The sequence below is a fragment of the Leptonychotes weddellii genome, chromosome 12 (genome assembly GCF_054177405.1).
Source record: "Leptonychotes weddellii isolate Sample4059 chromosome 12, ASM5417740v2, whole genome shotgun sequence".
NCBI classification, from domain to species: Eukaryota; Metazoa; Chordata; class Mammalia; order Carnivora; family Phocidae; genus Leptonychotes; species Leptonychotes weddellii.
In genome coordinates this window covers 16055250-16079886 of record NC_138380.1, presented here as the reverse complement: position 1 = coordinate 16079886, position 24637 = coordinate 16055250, and the positions used below count along the sequence as shown (strand labels likewise).

The following is a 24637-nucleotide window of genomic DNA, read 5'->3' as shown; positions in this document are numbered from 1 at the left end:
CAAACTCATTTCTGAAGATGGAAAGACTTTGAATTAACACAGAGAGATTTTCTCTCTGGAGTCACAGACCTATGAACTTATAAGACTCTGAAAGAGCAACATCCAAGTTTTAAGGGACCCTCTAACCTTTGTTTAAAAGTTCATCTTTAACTGTCAAGAGCCTAGAACAATATTTTAAAACTTTTTAACCTAAAGTCTTGGCAAGAAATAAATTTTACATCATGTTCACAGCTACATGCATACTTATAACTGAAACAAACATGTCAAGAGATGGTACTTTCCCTTGCTCTATGCAGTGCACTCTGATGTTTTCTGTTTTGTTTTGTTTTAATGCTGATTATAATCCACAATACTGATTTTTCCATCCTGCAGCTTGAAAAGGTTGGAAAGGACATAGTATACTCAGAACTACCTCAATGTTTGAGGGCGCCTGGGTGGCTCAGTTGGTTAAGTGTCTGCCTTTGGCTCAGGTCATGATCTCAGGGTCAGGGTCAGTCCCCTCCTTGGTGGGGAGTCTGCTTCTCCCTCTGCCCCCTTTTGTGTGCTTGTGCTTGTGCGCACGCTCTCTCTCTCAAATAAATAAATAAAATCTTAAAAAAAAAGAACTTCCTCAATGTTTAAAAAGCATGAGATTTTTGCATAAGATCAGTATTGGTAATTATGTAGTCTTGAACTCATTTTCTCTTTTATTCTTTTTTTCTTGTTCCATCACTAGAAACACTGAGCCCTTCTCTGCACCAAGTAAATGATATCAGACAGTGGTAATTCATCTGTTCCTTAGACAGAGTGTTAGGGATGGGCTACCTGTGTTCAGAGCTGGTTGAGCATGACCTCACTGCTTGTTAATAAGTACTTAAGCAGCTAGCAAGCCACATCCTTGTCACTTAGCTAAGGACTATCCGTAACTAGGCACACTTTTGAGGATGCCACTAAATTCTCCCAAAGAAAGTGCCAGGAGGATCCAGCTCACGTGAGTTTTGTTCCAGTGACAACGTAGTGCTCTGCTGCAGTTCTGTCACCACCAACATGTTTTTTATATGATTTATGTAAGAACACTAAGAATACCAGTTCTGAAATAAAATTTTAACATAAGGACCCCTGGGATAGTGTTCTGTCTCTAGTCTTAACATGTTCCCAATTCTACAATAAAATCCCTGTGGGTTCTCCTTAATCCCAAAAGAAAACTTCAACATAATTTCAATTTTATTTCTTTTTTTTTAAGAGTGATTTTCTTTCTTTTTTTTTTTTTTTTAAGAGAGGGAAAGAGGAGGAAGAGAGGGAGAGAGAGAGAATCTTAAGCAGGCTCCATGCCCAGCGTGGAGCCCGGCATGGGACTTGATCTCACAACCCTGAGATTATGAGCTGAGCAGAAACCAAGAGTTAGATGCCTAACCAACTGAGCCACCCAGGCACCCCTAATTTCAATTTTATTTGTAACTTACAAAAAAGTACCCATTTTCTTGCTGTTTTATAAGCTGTGCCATCTGATGAAGCACTGCTTCCACTGAAGCATAGAAGGTAGTTAGGCCTAGACTGTAGAAATTCTAGAGACTTACAGGTGGGAAACATCCCTCCCAGACTCTCTAGTCCTCAAGGTAGGAGGTGAGAGGTAGAGGCTAATATGCTCGATTCAGTTGATTTTTTATGTTATGACAAACCATATTTAACTCCTGATATAATGATAGTACAGTGCAAAGAAGAGTATACTTGGTAGAGAAACACTAAAATCTGATCATGGCTCTACCACTTTCTTGCTACCAAAAGTTTGGGCAGACTCTTTTCTCTCTCGTCCACCACTTCCTAATTTGTAAAATGGTGGTATTAACCTAATCTGCCAACTCCCTAATTATTGTGACTATTAAATGAGATAATAAATATGAAAAGGACATATGAAGCATAAGTAACAATGCTAACCGTACCACATCAGGGCTAATTTAGTAATTTTAAGTCACAATTAGGAATATTCCTGTCGTGATAGACCACGCAAATTGAAGCCTTAAGGTCATGCTGTCATTACGAACTTTCTTGGAGCAGCTGTGTAAGAATGGACACACATTACTGTATTTATAGCTCTTAATCAAGAGGCAAAGGGTAATTTCATCTGCCAGAGATCAGCTGCTAGAGTCAAGTTCAAGACAAGGATGTGGATGAGCAGATTTATTTCAGTGCCTACCCTAGTTTCAGTCGTCTTTTCTTGTCTCTCACGCCTGAGCCTTTAAGTCTTCCCTCCTGATTCATGATTCTAGGCAGATCCAAATTAACCAGTAACTTACAGCAGAGGACTCCTAGGGTCACACCTAGATTTTAGAATTCAGTCTAATAGCATTAACAACTGATATTTATAATATATGTCAACATTTATTTAATATGTAATCTCATGGGATCCAAAGAATAGCCCACTGAGGTAAATAGAACAAATAATATTTGCCCAGTTTTTCCATGTTGTATCATGCATGTCGCGTGGATTTTTTTTTTAATTGTGGTAAAACACATAACATAAAATTTACCATCTTAACCATTTTTAAGTGTACAACTCAGTAGGGTGAAGTACATTCACACTGTTCTGAAACCTCTCCAAACCTGAAACTCTATACCCATTAAACAACTCCCCACCTCCCCACCCCCCCACCCCACCCCCGCCCAGCCACTGGTTCTACTTTCTGTTTCCCTGGAATTGACTACTGTAGATAACTCCTGTAAGCGGAATTATGCAGGATTTGCCTTTTGGGGACTGGCTTATTTCATGTAGCATAATATCCTCAAGGTTCATCCATGTTGTAGCCTGTGACAGATCACCCTACTTTTTAAGGCTGAATAAGATTACACTGCATGTATGCGCCACCCTCTGTTCGCGTATTCATTTGTTGATGGATATTTGGGTTGCTTCCACCTCTCCAGGATTGTGAATAATGCTGCTAGGAACAAGGGCACACAGATGTCTTTGCAAGATCCTGCTTTCAGTTCTTTGGGATATAGACCCAGAAGTGGGATTGCCAGTGCATATGGTAGTTTCACTGTTAATTTTTTGAGGAGCCTCCCTACTGTTTTCCATAGCAGTTGCACTCTTTTGCCCATTTTCCATGCGCCATTTTCCCACTGACAGTGTCTGTTTTCCCCGTTGTACAGCTAGGAAACCAAGGGTAAGTGGCAGAGAGGGATCAGATCCAGACCTTGAGATTGCAGGCAGACCCCAAGACCCCTGAGGCTGGTGTGAAGATCCACTGTCTGACCACGGGCAGTAGAGATTTCTTTTGGTGGGGGATGCAAAGCCTGCAGATGACGTCCCTCCCTCGCGGGAGGCTGCCAGGCTGACGGTTGTCAAACCCCTTTGCCTTTGCGGACAGCCGCCCGGGAGCGGGAGTGGGAGCGAGGGCCAGCGAGGCCAAGGAGGCCGAAGGCGCTTCGCAGGTGGAGGCCGGCAAGCGTCTGGAGGAGCTTCGCCGTCGCCGTGGGGAAACCGAGAGCGAGGAGTTCGAGAAGCTCAAACAGAAACAGCAGGAGGCGGCCCAGGAGCTGGAGGAGCTGAAGAAAAAGCGGGAGGAGCGAAGGAAGGTCCTGGAGGAGGAAGAGCAGAAGCGGAAGCAGGAGGAAGCAGAGAGAAAAGTCAGAGAGGAGGTAAGGAGGGCGCAGCGCGGCTGCTACAGCAGCTGCCCCCGGCCCCCAGTCCACGTCCGGTGACCCTTCTAGCCCAGGGAGTAATTTTTTCATGGTGGAATGCAGCTGCTCTTTTGAGCATGGACTCTTACAAATATATTTTAAGAACAATAAAGTTAACTGTGCCCTAGGCACAGTTCTAAAACCTTTATGCGTAGCACTTTATATCCATTTATAACTTTCTGATGTGGGTAGTCTTATTATCCCATTTTTCAGATGAGGAAACTGAGGCACAAAGTGGCTTAGTAATTTTCCCACCGTCCCATTTGCCTTAACCCATTCCCCTCTATTGTCTCTCAATAAAGAACAGAAAGCACAAAAGGATGAAAAGGTCTGCAGATTAGTTATAAGAACCAAGAGTCACATGATAGTTGTTTTCTGATATTTGGAGAGTTTTGATAGATTTTTTTTTTTTAATTATTTTTCTTTTTTTAGTGGAAGAGTCAGGAGATGAGGTCATCACAAGTAGGAGCAGTATCTGCTTTGTTCATTACTGTAAACCCAGGAGCCAACACAGTGTCAGGCATGTAGCAGGAGCCCAGTAATTATGAACAGATGAATGTGTTCCGTCTTTTAAGACAGAACTAAAAACAACAGATAAAGTTACAAGAAGGCAAATTATGAACACTGAAAAAGTGCTTAACCAACTACAACTTTACAAGGTGCATTCTTTCCTTTCATCCTGAGGTGTATTATTATTCTCACTTTATGGACAAAGAAAAAGGAATCAGAGTATTTAAGTGACTGCTGTGAGTCACTTGACTAGTAAGTGGTAGAATCAGTATTGGGACCTCGATTCTCCAAATCAGCTTAGAGCTTTTCCCTCTGATCTTAGGAGATAGTGACCTTCCATGATTCAAACTATGCAAAAAGACTTCTGACAGCTTTCTGACATGGATCCTCTGCAAAAATTGCCTGACCTGTGTGGAAAGTTTGGATAAGTTATTCCAAGGTCGCCTCTGACTCCAGCTCTCAATGAGCCAGTTGCCTTTGGTTGGAAAGTATTTGGGATGATAGTGCCTTAGAATCAAACATACCTGGGCTGGTGTCCTTTGCCACTTGTAAGCTGGGACCTCGGCAGAGTTACTGAACTAAGATAAGCTAAGACTTCTTTTCTTTGCCTGTGAAATAATGTCTACTTACAGAATTGAGGCTTGGTTATAATTACTGTTATCATTGTTGTTATTGTTATTTAGAGGAACAGAGTATCAATGAAGGCAGAAGAGAAACACTGAGTCTTAGAACTGGATTGGACCTAGGAGATGATTTGGTCTAACCTCCTACCGAACAGTCGTCAGTCAGTACAGCCACAATAACAAATTCCCATAGACTGGGTGGCTTATAAACAACAGAAATTTATTTCTCACTGTTCTGGAGGTTGGGGAGTTGAAGATCAAGGCTTCAGCAAATTCTGTGTCTGGTGAGACCCCACTTCCCAGTTCATAGCAGTCTTCCCACTGCGTCCTCACTTGGCAGAAGGCGGAAGAGAGCTCTCTGGGTTCTCCTTTTTTTTTTTTTAAAGATTTTATTTATTTATTTGAGACAGAGAGAATGAGAGGGAGAAGGGTCAGAGGGAGAAGCAGACTCCCCGCCGAGCAGGGAGCCCAATGCGGGACTCGATCCCGGGACTCCAGGATCATGACCTGAGCCGAAGGCAGTCGCTTAACCAACTGAGCCACCCAGGCGCCCATGGGTTCTCCTTAATAAGGGCACTAGTGCTATTCATGAAGGCTTCACTCTCGTGATCTAATCACCTGCCAAAGGCCTCCACTCCTAAAACCATCACTTTGGGGGCTGGGACTTTAACTGTAATGGGGGGGGGCGGCACAGACATTCAGCCCATAACACAGAGAATCATTCTGCCAGATGAACATCCAGTCTCTGCTTGAGAACATATAGTTCTAAAATTACAAAAGACTACACAGATCTCTCAGTCAGTCATTCATAGAGGATGTGCCACTTGATCAGCACTGTGAATGTTTTGCCTGAGAGAGAGGACAGGGGAGAGTATTGTAGACCAGGAAGAAAGGCACAGAGGGGGTAATGAGACACACTGTGAACATCCGTGACTGCTCTGGTGAGTGTCTACATATTTTCAGGTTTGTCAAACCATCTAAAATAATCTCCTCAGTTGAGGCGGGGACAACCATACAATTATCTCTTGTACAATTTGGTAAATATAATACTTTAGATTTATATAACTTTGCACATCATTTATCTCATTTGTCTTCACAACTCTCCTAGGAAGGAGGGAGAGGGGACATTTATATTCCTCTTATATACACAGAAATGGAAGGTCAGTGTTAAATGATCTGACTGGATGGTAATGATAACGATCAGCTTCATACTGAGCACAAGACCTGGCGTTTTACATGGGCTTTCTCATGTAGCTCATGGCAGCTATCATAATCCCCATTTTACAGATGATAAACTGAGGCACAGAGCAGAGAAGTGACATGGCCAAGGTCACACAGTTGGGAAGTGGCAGCGCCAGAGTGTGAGTCAGGCAGTTGGACTCTCGGGCTCAGGCTTAATCTCTAGCCACCGCCCTTGAGGAAAGGGTGGCATCCAGTCCAGAACCCGGCTCGTTTTCCTCTGGTACTAGTGCTCTCTCCCCTACAGCACTCTTTCCTTCTCTCTTGAAGCTCATACTGATGTCCTTGTTATATGTTCTTTCTCCCTCAGGAAGAGAAGAGGAGGCTAAAGGAAGAGATTGAAAGGCGACGGGCAGAAGCTGCTGAGAAACGTCAGAAGATGCCCGAAGACAGCTTATCAGATGACAAGAAGCCATTCAAGTGTTTCACTCCTAAAGGTTCATCTCTCAAGGTATTTCTTATTCCCAGAAATCCTTCTCATAACACCTCCATTATAATGTGATGGAAACTTGATTTTAGCCACTTCCTTAGTTATTCATCGTTCAAAGCCTTTGCTTCATTTAGCTTTTTGCTCCTTCTTCCAGCCTTTTCACAGCTTCTCTTTGTAACATGTAGGGAGGAGAGAAATAAGGTGGAGAGCTTTGTATCTGTTGTTCATTAGATGCTTTGGTATGCATTAAAGTGACATTCAGCAGTTATCTCTGGATTTCACTGACCCATGCCCTCCAGACGCCTCATTGCTTCAAGCAGTTGAAAATGGAAACATTTAAAGTTTATAAAATGGGCAACTATATTATAAAGGTTTGAGCTGCTTTTCATGCTAGCTGTTCATTTTTAATTTGTCATTATTAAAAGTAGGGCAGCTGGAAATGGTACTGGTCAAATCTGAAAGCTGTTACCACAGGAGGAGAAGAAATGTAACTTGTGTAGGGTCCTTTGCCAGGATAAGTTTGGTCCCAGCACTGCCTTCGAGGAGCACAGCTCCTTATTGATGAAGATCGAAGTGCTGGTAAGAGAAAAGAGAATGAGCAGGAGGGAGCCCAGTCAAGGAGAAGAGGGAAGGGTTGACATGGAGAGAAAAGAGAACAGAAGCAAGAAAGCGCTATCTATTATTTATACTCAATGTGCCATTATTTTCAGATATGTGTTTTGTTTTGAGAGTTAACATTTAATGAGCACCTGGCACAGTGAAGATAGTCAATAAATATTTGCCGAATGAATAAATGAATGAATGAATCTTCAGAGATTGGACCTTTTAACACTTTTATTTCTCCCTCATTTTCCATCAACCTAGCTAGGCTACAAAATGTAGGTGATGGGCAAAACCAGTAGAGAATCATAGCTGGGCTCCAGCTGGTTAAATATATGCATGTGTGTGTCTATAATTGTGTGTGTGAGGTCATCTCACGTGGCCCACTAAAATGACCAAAAGCCAGTTACTTACATTTTACAGTTATTACCTGTTTCACAGGAAAATCAGCATGTTTGATCCTTAAAGAGCTTCACTTAGTCTTTATGATCATCTGGGTCCCAGTCATAGTCTGACACCTCCCAAATAAACTCCTTATACTTGAACCCTCTCTTCTCAAGATCTGCTTCAGGGGGAATCAGAACTAAGCCACAGGGGGATCTTATTGTTTCACATTTGATATTTATAACATACCTAATAGGTGCTAAGTACTATGAGGGAGAGAAGTACAAAGCAAGCCATTGCCCCCATGGCATTACCATAGTCAACTGCTCAGAGGAATCCCAAGAATTACCAGGTAACCAACTGCAGACTTCCAGTGCAGTGAGATCTCAGAGCGGAGTGAAATGAGTAGAGAGAATCTTTGTGGAGTGGATGAGTTTTATTGAGAGACACTGAAATTTGAATTTCACAAAGTTTTCCTATGTCCCCAAATATTCTTCTTTTGGATTTTTAAACCATTTAACAATATAAAACTCATTCTTAGCTTGAGGGCTGTGTGAAAACCATGGCCTGCATAAGGCCCATGAGCACATGGGCCATAGTTTGCAGACCCTACTATAGAAGAAAGAGCAGAAAGGCAGCAACAACAACAAAACAAATAAACAACAGCGACAAAAAAACAAAACAAAAGAAAAACACAAAAGCAAAAAACAAAAACCCCACTCAGTTCAGGCTATCTCCATGCAGTGACCAGAGTTCTGTTCCTGGTCTGGCTCCTTGTGTTTCTGGCTCATCAATAATCAAAGAAAGCTATGTTCTCTCGTTCTGCCCTCCTTGAAATCCCACCTGAGCTAAATTTTCTTTGAACAGTCTTGGTAACACCAAGAAATCCATAGTCATCTAAGCTTCTAATTGCTGTTGTTTTCAGGAGAAACTATAGCCCATTCTCCTTTCCTTCTTCAAATATCTCTTCTCTACTAAATTTTTCAACTTACTTACTTCTCTGGTCTTTCCCTCAACCAGAGTCCTGGCTTTCCATTTCATCCAGTGTTCCTAGGAAGCCATTCATCTACTCCCTCTGCTAGAGAGGCATGTGTGAGCAAAGTATTTATGCTAAAAAAAAACAAAAAATGTTTAATTCCTATATAACAGAGACATGCTTTCAGGAACAGGCAGTCTATTGCTTTTCTCCATAGTATGTGCCTTGAAGAATTTGCTGTGGCTCTCGTTTTAGCGCTCAATTTCGTATTCTGTGATTGAATTCCTACAGTCGTTGATCCTCTTGGCCCTGCCACTTTTATAAGTGGTCATGAGTTAAGATTGTAGAATGCCAGGGGCGCCTGGGTGGCTCAGTCGTTAAGCGTCTGCCTTCGGCTCAGGTCATGATCCCAGGGTCCTGGGATCGAGCCCCGCATCGGGCTCCCTGCTCCGCGGGAAGCCTGTTTCTCCCTCTCCCTCTCCCCCTGCTTGTGATCCTGCTCTCGCTGTGTCTCTCTCTGTCAAATAAATAAATAAAATCTTTAAAAAAAAAAAAAAAAGATTGTAGAATGCCAGCTCAAGGGAAAACATTTGCTATTTGACCTCAAAATATTATCAACTCATGTATTTTGTTAAGTTCTCATGACTCCTATTCCTTGTCTGGGGAACTCTGAACCTGGTTTCTCAGTTAAAATTTTGTTAGCAGTGAATGGTTTTTCTTACGTAAAACATGCACAGAACAAATTGTAAGTAAATTAAATTTAAAATTGGGTTATTATTACTGTTGTTTTCATATTTTGGTGGTGGAAGGGGTGTAGAGTAAGGAGAGAGCCAGTTTTCTAAAATGCATAGCGTGCTTTCTTTCCCTTGAGTTTTATCGAGACAACACTGCCACCTCTTGGTCTTCAGAAGAACCAACTGCTCTCGTTAAAGTCCTACAGAAATTTGTTTAGTGTATAAATTCAGTACACATTGTTACATTATCTAGATGAAGTTCAGGATTTCCCAATAGGAATGCGTCAGTAAATGGATGGTGAGACCTGACAAAATGAGATAATGAAGTCAAGCTGTATTTGATGTTGTAGATACAAAAGGAGATGTCAGAGTCAGAATCTCCATCATTTGAATTAATGGCATAGCCAAGGTTAGCAAGCTCATCCCAGAGTCAGAAGGCTGCTGGCAGTGCTACAGAGAAAAAGTCTCACCTCTGCTGCCCCTTCCTCGTGCCTCTGTCCTTCCCCTATGTGTTTCATTCCTCCATCCTACCCCCCTGCCCTGCCTATGTTCCCCAAATTGTGCATGGGTTTGCTCTGCCACAAATGTCCTGTCCCCATAACTCGTGCACTCCTTCCCCCTACCCTTACCTCCATAAACTCATTGATAAAACTGTGTAAACTATAAACTAAAAACCTCAGCTCAGAATCAAAACTACTGAAAAACTTCTCCACTGACACCAGAGAGTCACTCCTCCCAAGGCCACACAGCATTTTCTTCTTCTCTTTACTATGGTACCTGTCATTGAGTGTGAAGTGTTTTATTTGTATGTTCTACTAGTCTCCCCTACTAATTATGTTCTCCTTAAAGAATGGGACACTGTCTTATACATTGTTGAGTGTTCAGCTTTATAGAGTGAGTACTCAATATGTAATTTTTTGGTTAGTTGTTTAGCTGACCAGCTGGCAGGGTTAAAGTAGGATGGATGGATGGATGGATGGATGGATGGATGGATGGATGGATAATATTAAAAATGGCAGTGCATTGCGTGGTTTCAATGTATTTCACCTTATTCAGCTGGGAACTTTTTCTCCAGAAGTACACTTCTAAGTTATATTAAAATCAGAAAAATAAAATTTAAGATACTCTTCATCCCATAAACTCAGGGCTACCAATAACACTTTTTTGCAGGAAGTTTTATTTTTAATGAGTTTGCGTTTATCATTGTGAGAAATCATTGGAAAGAATGAAATGCCCCCAATAACATCTATAAAGAGCCTAACGGTGTTTATTAAAAAGTCCACGAGTCCCAGGGACAGTCCAGGCCAGAAAGAGCCACTAACATCTCAGAAGACTGTAGGGGATACTCAACCACACCAGCCTGGGGTAGCTGAAGTCTGGTAGATTCCCTGGCCTCCTGAACAGGGAAGAAAATGGCCCCCTTCAGCACATGTATGCTTTGGCACAGGCAGTCATATACAAAGGTTTTACTATTTGCTGATTTTGGTAGGTGATAAGTGACAGAGGCTATTTCTCCCCTGGCATTGGGTATCATAAGGAGTCAACAGATACTTGCTGACTTACAGAGAGCATCTGATTTGGGTGATATAGTTTCAATGAAATATAGGGTTTGATTTAGTAGCTTTAGTTTTAGTAAAAGGAAGTTCCTAGCTTTAAAAAGAAAAAGGATCTTATTAAAGACTACCATTTCATATATATCCATAAGTTTTTCTGTGTTTATTTCTGTCATTCCCACTTAGGCTAACAGGGGTTTCATGGGAGGCCTCAGCCCTGAGGAGCCATGCCCCAGATCTCAGTCTCCTCCCATCCCTATCTTCCACATTCAAGGCAAATTAAATTCAGCAGTAGGCTTGACAGTTAGGAAGCCAGGCTAAGCAGGAGGTGAATAGTTCACAGTTCCTAGTTACCTTTCTTATTCGGTCCTATTATGCACTAAATATATAGTTAAAACGCTGTGGGAAATTTCCGTTAATCAAATAACATGGTATATTTATACTCATATATATACGTCCTAAAGGGTAACAGCATGTGCTTTTGGAAAAAATGGTTGTTGTCTTGAAATGTATTTCTTTTGCCTCTGATTTACATTGTTTCAGAGGCATTTTTATTCCGTTTCTGTCTGGTCTTTAATTTGCCTCCAGAACTTTGTATTTCTCCACACCTTCTTTATCATCTGCCATTTGTCCCCTCCAAATCTCACTCTCAAATGTCTCAAAGTAGTTTTATTATTACTATTACCCTTACACACACTCTGGTGCTTTTACTCACCAAGTGGGCTGAGAAACATTGTTTATAAGCTGCAAGTATTAACTGGGCTTTTTTTTTCAATTTCTAGATAGAAGAACGAGCAGAATTTTTGAATAAGTCTGTGCAGAAAAGGTAAATATGATTGTTCAGTTGAGAATCATCAGCTGTTATATATATATGGAAAGATTCTCTCTTGTATTTTTATGTATGTGTGTGTGTGTTTATTCAATTAAACAGTGGTGTCAAATCAACTCATCAAGCAGCAGTTGTCTCCAAGATTGACAGCAGACTGGAGCAATACACCAGTGCAATTGAGGTGAGGTGGCCTCAGTCGTGGGCAGAAATAAACTCTGGGGATGGATGATCATAGAGGCTTAGGACAGTACTCAGGTCCAGTAACCACATTCCTGTGTGAGAATATTAGTGATGCTTCATTGTACTTTGAACTAGTTATAGAGAAGAGCAGTGATAAAGATAAATTATAGGAGATTTTAAATAAATTATTGTTTTCTACTTTCAGCTGGAATATTACTTAATAAAGCTGTTACTCGTTTAATGAATGGGCTCATTGGTATTGAACTATATTACTTGTATGTTCATAAGTATATCTTTAATATCTTTAATTACTTTTAAAATGTGTTCCCATATATAGTTTAAACAGTTGCAACTGTGGTTAATCCTTTTTTATCTATAAAAACTTTTATTATCAAATAAAAGTAGTAGTGTGAGCTAATATAAAGGTGATAGACCAAGTTTAATTATCATCAGTTTCAAATTGTTTTGTGCTTGAAAGACCATAGTTTTATGCTTCTTTCTATTCCAACTTCCCCTCCGCCTCCAAAAAAAAGGGATCTATGCTATTTGGAAATAAAGTATATTTCCAAGTACCAAAGCACTTGGTACAGTGCCATTGCTCAAGATGTGTTTTTTTCTCCTTTTGTGCTTTTAGTCAATGCTTTCACCCTTCTGATGTGTTCAGAACACCTGCTATAAAGTAATTGGATCAGTTCGGTTTGATTTTTCTCCTCTCCTTTGTACTGCAGAGTGGAGATACCTGTGAAATAGTTCACAAAAAAATGCTAAGAGGGAATAAGAAAGAGAGAGGTCTGGATGATTTGTCAAATGAATAATCAAGTCCTAACACCCAAGAGGTGATTTTTCACAAGATTAAATGTCCAGAAAAATACAAGACAAATGGCAGATAGTTATTTTCTGTGGTTGAATTGATCAGAGCTCTGCTAGGATTAACAAAGCCAAGACTGTGGCTTCAGAGCGTACACAGCCCCGGGAGGTTTTTTACATGCAGGCCACCGATGGTACGTTCCACTCACCTGGCCAGTCACCTTGGCAGCCCATGCCACAGGCCGCAGAGCAGGACCACCAGAGAGACTGCCTGATTCTGGGGATGCTCGTCACTGCTGCTGGACATGTATCTTGAATGCACACCTTTCATTTTTACATCTGTTCTTCCCTCCTTCTGGTATATTCTCCGGTCTTCGGTCCTTTGTATATGCCCTTCCTTCTACATGGAATGGCATTGCTCCTTCTCTTCACCTAGCCACTTCTAAACCTTCTGTTGGATCTCGGTTGAAATGTCACTTCTTCAGAGGCGCCTTCTTTGCTCCCCTAAACTAAGTATTCTTCCCCTTCATGTATGCTCTCTGGGCGTGCTTTACAGCACTACATTCATCTTTCATAGCTCTTAGCACAATGTGAAATAAATACTTGTGTAACTAGTTACTGCCGTTCTCTGCTATTAAAATGTTAAGTCCAGGGGCGCCTGGGTGGCTCAGTTGGTTAAGCGTCTGCCTTCGGCTCGGGTCACAATCTCAGGGTCTTGGGATCAAGTCCCGCATTTTTAGTATATGTGCTGCCGAAGCGAGCACTCAAGTCCCGCATTAGGCTCCTTGCTCAGTGGGGAGCCTGCTTCTCCCTCTCCCTCTCCCTCTGCTGCTCCCCCTACTTGTGATCTCTCTCTCTGTTCTGTCAAGTAAATAAATAAAATCTTTAAAAAAAAATAAATAAATAATATAATAAAATAAAATGTTAAGCCCACCGTAGCTCGCGGAGCAGACTGTCTTGAGTAGCTCTATATCCCCAGAGCCTAGCACGGTCCCCCGTGCACATACAAGCACTTACCTATTGAAGAAATGACGTGAGATACCACCTTCACAATCAGTGGTGTTTCAGTAAAAGACATCATTTCATTTTTGAAAGATCCTCTGATGTAGGTATTACGGTTTATTTGAGGCATATATGTCATCAGAATGTAGTTTCACAACAGAATTTTTGGTGAAGGTGATATTTTTTTAATATCATAATGAATTTTAAATGATGATGTTGAGGTAGACAAGCTCAGCATAATTTTATGAGAACAAACTTATCAGCACCAACCCTAAAGATAATTCACGCATTTCAGGGAACAAAAACCGCAAAACCTCTGAAGCCAGCAGCCTCGGATCTTCCTGTTCCTGCTGAAGGTGTCCGCAATATCAAGAGCATGTGGGAGAAAGGGAATGTGTTTTCATCCCCCACTGTGTCAGGCACACCAAATAAGGTCAGTATAGGATTTGGGTCTTTTAATTTTGGAGGCTGGGTTTTTTTTTCCTTTTTTCCTTTTTTTTTTTTTTTAAGGAATCACACTAGTTAATTATAAAAGCAGTGAAGAAGATGTTAATTCCCTCAGAGATGATGTGTGTAGGAGGCTAGGCTGTGTCCTATGCTCTGACCACAGTATTCTAAATGAAGTGCCTGAAATTAATCATCAACCCCTGGGGTTGGGGGTGGGGTGAGGTGCAGGGGAAAGAAAACCAGATAACATCGTCTTTAAATATCAAGTTTAAGGTTTATTCTACTCAAAATATTAAAGATAGAGATCAATAAATGATTGGTGTCACCTAATGGTTATGTGGAGTAATACCTAATAGTATTTTAAGGTTACTTTGAAGTTTTTTTTCCAAGTAAAGTTTATTTTTTTCCTGTAATATTGGATTATTGACTTTGTAGGAGACTGCTGGCTTGAAGGTGGGGGTTTCCAGCCGCATCAATGAATGGCTAACTAAAACCCCAGATGGAAATAAATCACCCGCTCCCAAACCTTCTGTAAGTAGCTCTGGGTTTTTCTGAAGTTTTTTGATCTCTCAGTTTCCAGGAGCCGAAGAAAACAAGCTGTTGGTCTATTTGCCTGGGAAAGACGGGTGCTCCTATTCTTTGCTGTCACCATGATGAATAACAAACAAGGAGGGGCTCAGATTTAGAGGGACTGGTCCAGAGCAGCTGTACCCATATCCCCAGAGGGTAAAATGGTGCCATGATCACCTTTACACCCTGAGTGGAGTAGCTAGCCAGAGCTTGAGGCAGGTCACAGTTTACACTCTTAATTGGTCTGTTTGTTTAGCCTCCATTCTATAAATCACAGTTAGGAATTTGAAAGTGAAAATGTCAAATTATCTTGGCCACTTCTCAGTCAAGGACTCTCCTAGACTTATTCCCAAAAGAATGTGTATGTTGGCTATTTTGAACCCATATTTTCTAATTTGCCTAATTTCTGTAACTTAACACAAAAATACAGTTATTGGGCAGTTGTTGAAATAATTGCTATAATTTTATTGTCAACACCTCCAAAGGAAAGCCATTAAAAAAAACACACAGTAAAACTGGAAACTATAAAAACCGGTTATGAATGTTATTTTTGGAAATCTAACATTTTCTTACTAATTGTGGCTATCTTACTAGAAAAATGTTCTTTTAAATTTTTCATTGAATGTGATAATTGCCTTGCATTTATCATTATAATCAAAAACCTTATTAAGCTCCGCACTATATATTAGTGGGCTTTCTCTGTTAAGCTGCCTTTATACCTTTGTTGGTGCCCAAGGGAGCAGAGCCTCCATTGGTATAACCACTCCAAGCCAGAGGTAGAAGAAAAGCCTTCTAAATCATCAGCCTCTGCATTGTTGTGCATTTAATTGCATCCATTGGCTCCATATTTAATCTCCAAAGTAGTCAGTAAAGTTTATCACTTTTCCAACTTAAAAAGAAAAAATGGAAGTATTTCCATACATTTCGTGGGTACAACTCCTTGTAGTCAATTAATATTCAGCCTGAGGTATTTTTGCATTAGGGCTCACCAAGGTAAATCCAAGTTAAACCCAAGTTAAAATTGAAAAGTCTATATACTGGCGGGGAGGGGAATCCTTACCCCCTCCAAGTAGATACAGAAAGAGGGCCCTATAACTGGAGACAATTTAGGCAAGGGATCATACCCAAAATGTATATTCTTTTTAGTGCCTCAAATTTCCCCAGCACCAAAGGTGACATAAAGAGTAGGAATTACTTTTTAAAATGGTAACTTATATAAGTGTGTCCAGACGAGTGATTATTAACCTTTCTGAGTTTTGGACCCTTTTGAAAACCTAATGAAATCGAAGGACCCTCTCCTCACAAACATGCATTTGATACAAATTTAGCAAGTTCATAGACCCACTGAAGGTCTCACAAGATAGGAAGGCTAAAGAGAGAAAGGTATATGTTTTCCTCTTTGATGAGTATGGCACCTCGCTAGAGGAGATGGTTACTTTTTCATATTTACAATAGTGGCGATCTCGTTCATTTCTATACCATATTATACCCCTGTATTTGGCCCAGGACTTGACCCTTACTCTTTTAGCAGCACCTTAACTGATAAGTTATCATCATCTGTGTTGTCCTAATGGGAGGGTTAAGAGATTTAACTAAGTTATTGTTACAACAGGTATAATAACTGCCCGTTTCCACTCAAAAAAGCCCATTTTCTGGTAGGACCAAAAGGTATTACAGGGAAATTACAAAACCATTGCCTGTCTTACCTGTGATTTAGTAAGCAATTTGCTAGACCATCTCCTAGAGAATGGAGAGGAAAGGAAAGCAGAATGCAACAATTAGTATAGATTATGGTGATCTATTTTTTCCCCATGTCCCATTGGATTTGGTAGACTAATGTGGCTTCCTGGATGAAGGTCAGTTTGGAAGAAAAGAAATGTAATTGATGTTGTAAATAAAAGTTTGTTTGAATGTGCTTGATAAGCAGATTAAAGCTTCGTGCACATCCCAGCGTAGTACACCCAGCACCATGTTGAAGTCTGAATAAGCAACATGGCAGTCTCTTTGGGAGAGGACATGACTTGGAGCCCAGCAAGGGCAAGAGGGTAACTTATAGACACTATGGATCTAGCAGAAAAGAGATGAAATTTCTGAAATGCAGAAAGGGCTGGGAGGACCCTGTAGATGCATAAAACTTGTCAGGAAAAGGTTAAGTCTGGGAAGGCAGCTTAGACAGGTCAAGCTAGGATCTTGTTCAGGTTTTATCCAGGGGGTTTCACACTGGTGGCCTGCAGCTAAGATCTGTGTAGTTTGGGGCTGTTGTGCTTTATTTCCCTTTTTAAAATTGTAATTTGAACATGTTATTGAGGTGTAGAGGCATACACTCTTGAATTTGTTGATTCCCTCTTTTTTTTTATTTTTTAAGTTTCTTACACCAGGCCTCTTTGGGCATTTATGTTTCTAGCCTGGCCCTTCGTGGCAGGCATCTAAGTTTGACCCCCTTGGGACTCTGAGCCTGAGCCCAGGATGTCAGAGGATTACCTAAAGACAGCAGCAAATGGGAGGCCCCCAAAGGTAACTTCTGATTTGGGATCAAAGGTGATTTATCCTCAGCTCCTTGTTTATAGTCATTGGCATATATGGGTAGATGGGAAAGCCTGGGTTTGTTTTGGCAAATGTGTGGCATGTGGCCACTAAGGAAAAAATCAGAGGAAAATTCTTTCACCAAAATGGTCCTCACCCAGTGAAACCTCAAGAAGGAAAGGAGCAATCCACAGGATTAGTGCTCTGTTCTAAAACTCCCTGAAGAGAAAAACCACCCTTTACCATGGTTACATAATAATTTTCACATATGCTAAAAATTAAAGGTGTTCAAAGTAGTTTGTCAAATCAATATCTTTTAGGGTCCCTGAAAATTAACTTATTTAGAATTAAACACTGATCTACATCTAATTTGTTACTGGGACATCTGCTATTTGTGGGCAGAATTTATAGGATTTTGGTGTAACTTTATAACTGGAATTCTGAGTTCTGAGTATGTCTGCTTTATCTGGTTTGACTGTTATTTGTGTCTCACCTACATGTTATATACAGCAATTTAAGTGATAACTTGTCTTTCTTTTTGTTTAAAAAAATCCCAACAATGTCTTTCTCAGCTGAATTCTCTTCTTCATTCTCTGATCTCTGGTTGATTGGAAACCTGCTTCTCCTGCCTTCATTTCTCCCTCTTCTTCTGGAGTGGGTCTTTCTCTAAAATGTAGTCTGGTCAGGTAATTGCATTTATATTTCCCCTTTGATTTAAAATGCCAGCTTACCACTTGGATGTTAATATTTTCTTGAGATGGACTCTTTAGGCTCTGTAAGTGCTCTCAAAAGATTAATAGGCAGGATTTAAGGGAAATACAATTCACTTTCTTCAGTAAAAGGACATTCATGTGAAAGAATAATAATTGTTTTATATGAATCAAATAAATAAAGTAATAATAGCCACTGTCCAGAGCTTCCATTAGTATGTTCCTAATTATAGTTTCCCAAATTTTAAAACAGTCTTCCAGACAATTTGGCAGCTTCTACCTACATTGGCAAATGTAGTGGAATTCTTCAAAAACAACCTGATTTGTTGCTTACTGGTTCCAAGTAAAATAGGTGTAACTCTCTAATAGAATATCAGGAATCCAAGCCACAACGGAAATCCAGAAGCTCAGTAAGATTAAGGTAAATTTGAAATGCTTCACATGGTACCATTTAACCAGTGCCTTTTCAGTGTCAAGATTTCAATAGTATCTATCAAAAATATGACCATTGAGGCCAGTGTCTGTGGATAAATGCAATCGTTATTAGCTTTGCCTTCCTAATGAGAAAAGGTTTTGCCAAAATAAACATTACTATTTCAGTAAAACACATTTATTTTCTACAAACCACCTTTGCCAAGTACTAATATAAGCAAATGCTGGAAGAAAAGTAAATGGAAACAGAAATTTGGATCCCTATCCAAACCAGATTAATTCTGAGGGTAGTAAATGACGAATCGAAGCTATGTAACTGTTACCAATTGTTATTTTCATGTTTTCTTCCCAAGATTTCCACATGCTCTCACACATGTCATCAACTCAACTTCTCCTATGGGTACAACTTGTGGTAAATCTTTCCTTTTGTGGGGCTAGGCTCTACTGATACCCTTCTTAATTACCCACTTGCTCCTCAGGAAACAACATGATTTTAGTCTGAGGAAAGTGCAATTAGAAAAGTGTCTCAGTTTGAGCTGCCCAGGGGCAGACCCTGAGATAGTAATTCGAGTGCAAGTAGTTTACTTGGGAGGCGAAGAAAACACTACAGGAAGTGAGTCAGGGAAAAGGAGGTAGCCAATAATGCTATTTAGCAAGTCACCACATGGGCTATTAAAACTTAATCCCACCGAGGCACCCTGGAAACCACCATAAAACACACGCTTCCCAGTTATCCCACCGCTGAGGCGTGAGTGAGCCTGAGAAATACTCTTGCACCAAATCTCATCGTGATTTGGCATGAGTTATTGAAGACTGCTCCTGGGGATGTTAATTCTCTGAACTTCCAGCCTGCCTCCTGGGTGGGCAGAGTGGGCCTCTGTAGCCAGAGAAAGACCTCAGGCAAAGAAATGGAGTGTTGGCATTTGGAAGTCAGGCTGGTCTGCACTGAAGTCCTAAGAGTGTAGGGAATACACCAGAATGCTGAAAGAAAGTTAATCTGCAAGAGGTGAAATGCTTATCCAGTCTCAAAAGAATTAAAACTAACGTATATTCTTTTTTTTTTTTTCCAGAGAGTTTATATATTTATTTGACAGAGAGAGACACAGCGAGAGAGGGAACACAAGCAGGGGGAGTGGGAGAGGGAGAACATTTATTCTATTCGCTACTAAGAGCATGAAAAGTTAAAAATAGGCTACATTATTTTAAATATGCTTATATTCCAATTCTACTGATCAGTAAACAGGAAGCCCTCAGTGGAGGACAGGAACTACCTGCTGGATAATTCCAGCCCATTCTCATATCATAACATAGATCAAGGTCCATATAAAAACGATGGCTAATGATCCTTTTGATTCCATCCATTTCGAATCACCAGGATAAAGCGTATTAAATAAGAAATTGATTGAAACAAACAACAGAAGTGGTGATTTATTTAGATGTGGCCAGAAAATATAAATGGCCACCTATCAACTTCTTTCGCCTTTTCTTCATTAGGATTTGAGGCCAGGAGATGTATCTGGCAAGCGGAACCTCTGGGAAAAGCAGTCTGTGGATAAGGTCACTTCTCCCACTAAGGTAATCTACTGGGAAGATTTGCTTTTCATAGGTTCTTTGCCTGCTGTATCCTGCAGTATGATGTTCCAGGGTCAAATGAGAAATATCACTGATCCAAAGAGCCTTGTCTAGGTAACCATCAGCTTCTAAAAACTTATATATGATACAGTGAGAGGTAAAGTTCACAGAGCCTTCAGAAGTGTAGGCTTGTCAGTCATACAACATAAATAGTCCAGACCTGTGGAGTGGTTTGCAGTAAGATGTTCTAGAAGCACCATAGTGGTAGGAGTGTTAACAGAGGTCATATGGTAAGCGTGCTCTATACTTCTTACATGGTCCAGACTTGGAACCACAGCCATTTGAAGATCACCTAGGGAAAAACATCTGTGTCCCTGCGTGGCTCCAAAGCTGCTTTCTGGAACCATTACATTGCCAGGAGCCTAGGACCCAAGGTTGCTATGGAAAAAAATTAAAATAATATTTAAAAGCCAGGCAAAACTTGCTACCCTATGAAAACTAATGGCAAAGAATACTTGTATTTGTCTTTTTTTGATCTTCTGGTCAACGGGTATGCTCATTCTTCATAAAGGAGGCTCTAGACAATATCTAAATGATACTCTGACTGAGCATAGGACTCTGTTGTCCAAGGAGCTAATTCAGCTTCTAATTGTAGCCCTTCCCCATTTCAAGCAATAAGCCCAGTCTTCTCCTTTAATAGAGGGAAAACTGAAGAGAGAAAAATCAGAGAGCAACCATAAGTAGGATTAGAACAGTCCGCTTATGGGTCGATTAAAAGCACTTTTCAAGCAAACCTGGGACTGAGGAACACCTCAAAGGCAACCAGAGGATCTCTACAGGTCCCTGAAGTGAGAGAATCACTTCTCCTTTCCTACCTCTACATGTTCCTAACAGCTGCCTAGTGTGCTGTTCCGTCTCTCGATTAGTTATCGATTGCTCTTATATTCCAACAAAATCCACTGGCCCAGTCTCTCTATTTTAAAGGTGATTTTTAAATAACTTTTCTAAGTCATTGCTAAATATATTAAAAGTACCTAGTAATAATTATCACCACTACAAACCACCTTGTCCACTCTATGCAAGGAACTGTTCTGCCTTCTTAAGCTACATTATCTCCTTTGACCCTCCAACCACCCTGTGAGGTGGGTCTTTTTATTACCCCTGTTTAGAGCTGAGGAAAACAAAGCACAGAGAGATGAACTTTGCCCAAGCCACACAACAGTAAGTTAGCACAGCCTGCATCAAAACTCAGGCCGTCTGATCTGAGTCTGCATCTTAACCACTATGCATGCTGCTTTCTTTTGAGGATTGCATAGTTAGCAGAAAATATAAAGCTTTAAAGTTCCTTGCACAATTTTTCTCCTGGTGGAGGTGAGTAGGGCAATTGCTTATTAGTTTCTTTTTTAAGACAAAGAATGAACTTTTGTTGGCCTAAGCCATCATCACCCCTCTAGCATCGTCTCCAACCTCTCGGAAATGGCAGTCAGATGTGTATATAGTCTGCTTTCTGAGTAGAGGGTGTCAGCTGTCCATTGCCCATCAGCACAGGTTTCATGGAGCCTCTCCGGATAACATTCCTCTGAGCCAGGGTTCGGGGAAGTGGAGTACAGAGATGATCTGGAATGGTAACACTCAAGAGAACACCACTCACATTCAACACAATGTGAATGGTACTCCTTGGAACTGTACCGTGTGGTGGCACAAGGTGGGAAGGTGATGGGGTGAGTCTTCACACATACCACCCCCTCGTGCTCGGTCTATACAATGAAACTCTCTGTACAGTAATAATAATAATATAACCACAAGGCCCAGAGCTGAGTTTATGAGGTGGGTGGCTCCTTGGCTCCAAAATGTCAGACTCACTACACGTCCTGCAGTCATTCCTTTGAGGTGGACGTACACATTTGAAAATGCAGATTCACAACACTAATATTTGTGAATATGTCAGCAAGGATTTTTAGCAGCTAGTTGAAGAAATGATACACAAATAAGAGTGTGGGCCACATAAGTTTCAAAGGTCAGGGTATAAGAATAGGAGGGAAGAAATTAAAAAATCGGAGAAAACTAAGGATAAGCCCATTCCACTTCTCCATTGTCCTTGACGTGGCCGAGACTGAGCCATTCACCACATGTGCCTGTTCCAGAAAGCACACTACAGATTCCTGGCCTTTCAAGTGGGGTTTTAATTTTTTTTTAAAGATTTTATTTATTTGAGAGAGAGCACATGAGACGGGGGAGGGTCAGAGGGAGAAGCAGACTCCCCGCCGAGCAGGGAGCCCGATGCGGGACTCGATCCCGGGACTCCAGGATCATGACCTGAGCTGAAAGCAGTCGCTTGACCAACTGAGCCACCCAGGCGCCCCTCCAGTGGAGTTTAAAAAAAAAATTAAAAAAGCTCATACAAGCAAGGCTAAAAGACCAAGATGGGGAAGGGGGAATATAAAGAAGAAAGAGGGAAGTAAAAAAATCAACAGAAGACAGGTAGACTGGAAGACGAGAAGCATATTTGAATAGAATACCAACAATAATCCTCCCTTTCATAAATATTTATTCCTGCCATATTTCAATTATCTTTTTCTTCTTCTGACACAAAACATCTGGCTGAAACACCATGGCCTGTGGATTTAAAGCTCTCTTCTCTTAGCAGGTTTGAGAGAGTTCAAGAAAGAACCCAAAGTAGCCGCTCAAGATGCTGGACCAGCTCAGTTGGAGAGGGCTAGTTTGCTCTGTTTTATATTTATGTTGATTTACTAAATTGAGTTCATTTCCTCTTGTTTTATTTTTCATTATCCCAGTAAACCCATGTATATTATCACTATATTTAATAATCACAGTCTAGAGATGTTCATGGTAAAAGTACTGCCTTCGCACAGGAGCCTGTTTCTAAAGAAACCCATGCTGTGAAATAGAGACTTTCCTACTGATCATCATAACTCTGTGTCTGAGCAGTGATACCAGCCACACCGGAAGTCAACTAAAGGAGCTTCACGTTGAAAATTGCCTGAGGAATGTGTGCAGTGTCCAGAAAAACAAGCCCTAGTGGTTTTATTTGGGGTTTTTTTATTTTTAATACAGAAATCATGTTGTTTCTGCACTTTAGCATAAAGCACGGAAGAAATTATCTTACTAGGCAATTGAAACACTTTCTGAAAGTAACCCATTTCAGATTTGAGATACTGCAATAATGATTGTTTTAAAAAAAAAAGATATACTCTTAAGGTATTACTTTTTTCATGTGATGAATATCTAAATTGGATTATGATGTTAGCTGACATTGGTACTGATTCTTTAGGTTGGTTGCTTTGTGGATTTCTTTGGTAGTGATAGCGAACCACATTTTACATGACCTGATCATGTATGTGTGTGCATACACGTATACAAACACACTAATGGTAGAAAGCTTTTTTATGTGCTAGACTATTATATTTAGCAATATGTCCTTGTAACTAGCCAATATCACAGCTTTTTAAAAATTAAAAATCACAATATTATATTAATATTTCATATTTGCCAATAGATACATGGCAGAATAGGTATTGATATGTTTCCAATGCCCGATAACCTGTAAGAAGAAAAGAGAGATTATAGAAGTGTCAAAATTAGTTGACATTTTCTATAAAACAGAGTATTTAGTTTATAATTAAAAACAATGTTGAAGTCCAGTGTGAATTGTCCCAAATCTACCATCTGGGTCAAACTCAAAGCTTGCTCAGAACTCTATTCTGTTCTTAAAATCAAGTCCACAGTAGGTTGGCTTAGATGATAAATGAAGTCTCTTCCTTCTCTAAAATTTGAAGACAAGAATTTTTGTCACAAAATTATACAGATTGGAATTCCACGTGTGGGTATGCTAAGACCAACTTTGGCTAATGTCTGGGAGCAGAGAAGAAAAGTGAGCAAAAGCCAGTATTTAGGAGTCATGACAGTATTTCCATTCTTAATAGACTGAAACATCTTTTAAATTAAACTTTTCTACTTTTATTAGTCATTGGTACTTGTCGTAAGTTGATAACATGTTGAATTTTAAAAAAATATATGTAACTTTTATTAGTTCTACCTTTTTCCCCAAGAGTCTATCGACTTGTCATTTTTACATTTTGCACACACAATCTAGATATCACATCTTATTTTAGTTTATAAGTGTTCATCTATTCTCTACAATAGATGATAAGAGTACTCCAGTGTCTTGGCAATATGTTCTAGCATAGAAATATACATGTAGTGTAATTCTATAAACTTATACCTCATTTGACTTAACCAAAATTGTCTTAGTCTCAATTCCTACCACATTGAGGGAGCCTCTCAAATGACTGTTTTCTAATCTACAGTACTGCCCTGGAAGAGCTAGCCAGGGCAAGGCTGGCATGAGGAGTGACCACTGCCTTCCAAAGTATATTTTCCTCATAAATCAGTAAAGAGTTGTCGAATCCTCTAGCTTTAGCACACCTGGGCCAAAGGAAGGAAAGCCACCAAGATTGCACAAGTCATCCACCCATGACAGAGTAGACATGAGTCTATGACAAAATGAACTAGAATTTGCACGCAGTGCCTGATTTTAGCATTGACTCCCGTAATTGGAGTGAAATGGATCAAAGTTTGAATTAAGGCCCATGGTGAGGTAACATTGCTTTGTTGTACTTTTGAATAAGAGCTTCTCCTGATCACTATTACATATTTTTTCCTAGAAAGTCTAAAGTTGAGAAGAGAATATATCGATCCTGACTTTTATTCCAATAATGGATGGAATAAATTTTAGGGTAGAATTTTGTTCAGTTTGGATTTAATCTTTTGAAAAATAAATTCCTTGTTTACTTGTTTGATTACACTTCTCTTTGTTATCTTTAAGAGGTAAGACTGCA

At 40.3% G+C, this 24637-nt stretch overlaps 1 protein-coding gene and 1 long non-coding RNA gene across 13 annotated transcripts in view; one reads left to right on the top strand and one right to left on the bottom strand.

Moving 5' to 3' along the window:
- CALD1 (caldesmon 1) overlaps positions 1-24603 on the top strand; it is a 177563-nt gene extending 152960 nt beyond the window's left edge. For 4 of the 5 annotated variants that reach the window (XM_081800053.1, XM_081800055.1, XM_081800051.1 and 1 more), the window contains 8 exons: positions 3345-3615; positions 6340-6480; positions 11489-11532; positions 11638-11716; positions 13820-13957; positions 14407-14502; positions 19701-19781; positions 22423-24603. In XM_081800053.1, the coding sequence (XP_081656179.1) occupies positions 3345-3615; positions 6340-6480; positions 11489-11532; positions 11638-11716; positions 13820-13957; positions 14407-14502; positions 19701-19781; positions 22423-22431 (859 nt within the window). In that variant the 3' untranslated portion in view covers positions 22432-24603. The remainder of the gene's footprint in view (positions 1-3344; positions 3616-6339; positions 6481-11488; positions 11533-11637; positions 11717-13819; positions 13958-14406; positions 14503-19700; positions 19782-22422) is intronic. The other variant, XM_081800052.1, reaches the window with a different exon arrangement.
- The window catches only part of LOC115939361 (uncharacterized), a 203532-nt gene that overhangs the window by 100713 nt on the left and 78182 nt on the right, over positions 1-24637 (bottom strand). The gene's annotated exons all lie outside the window — the stretch shown is intronic.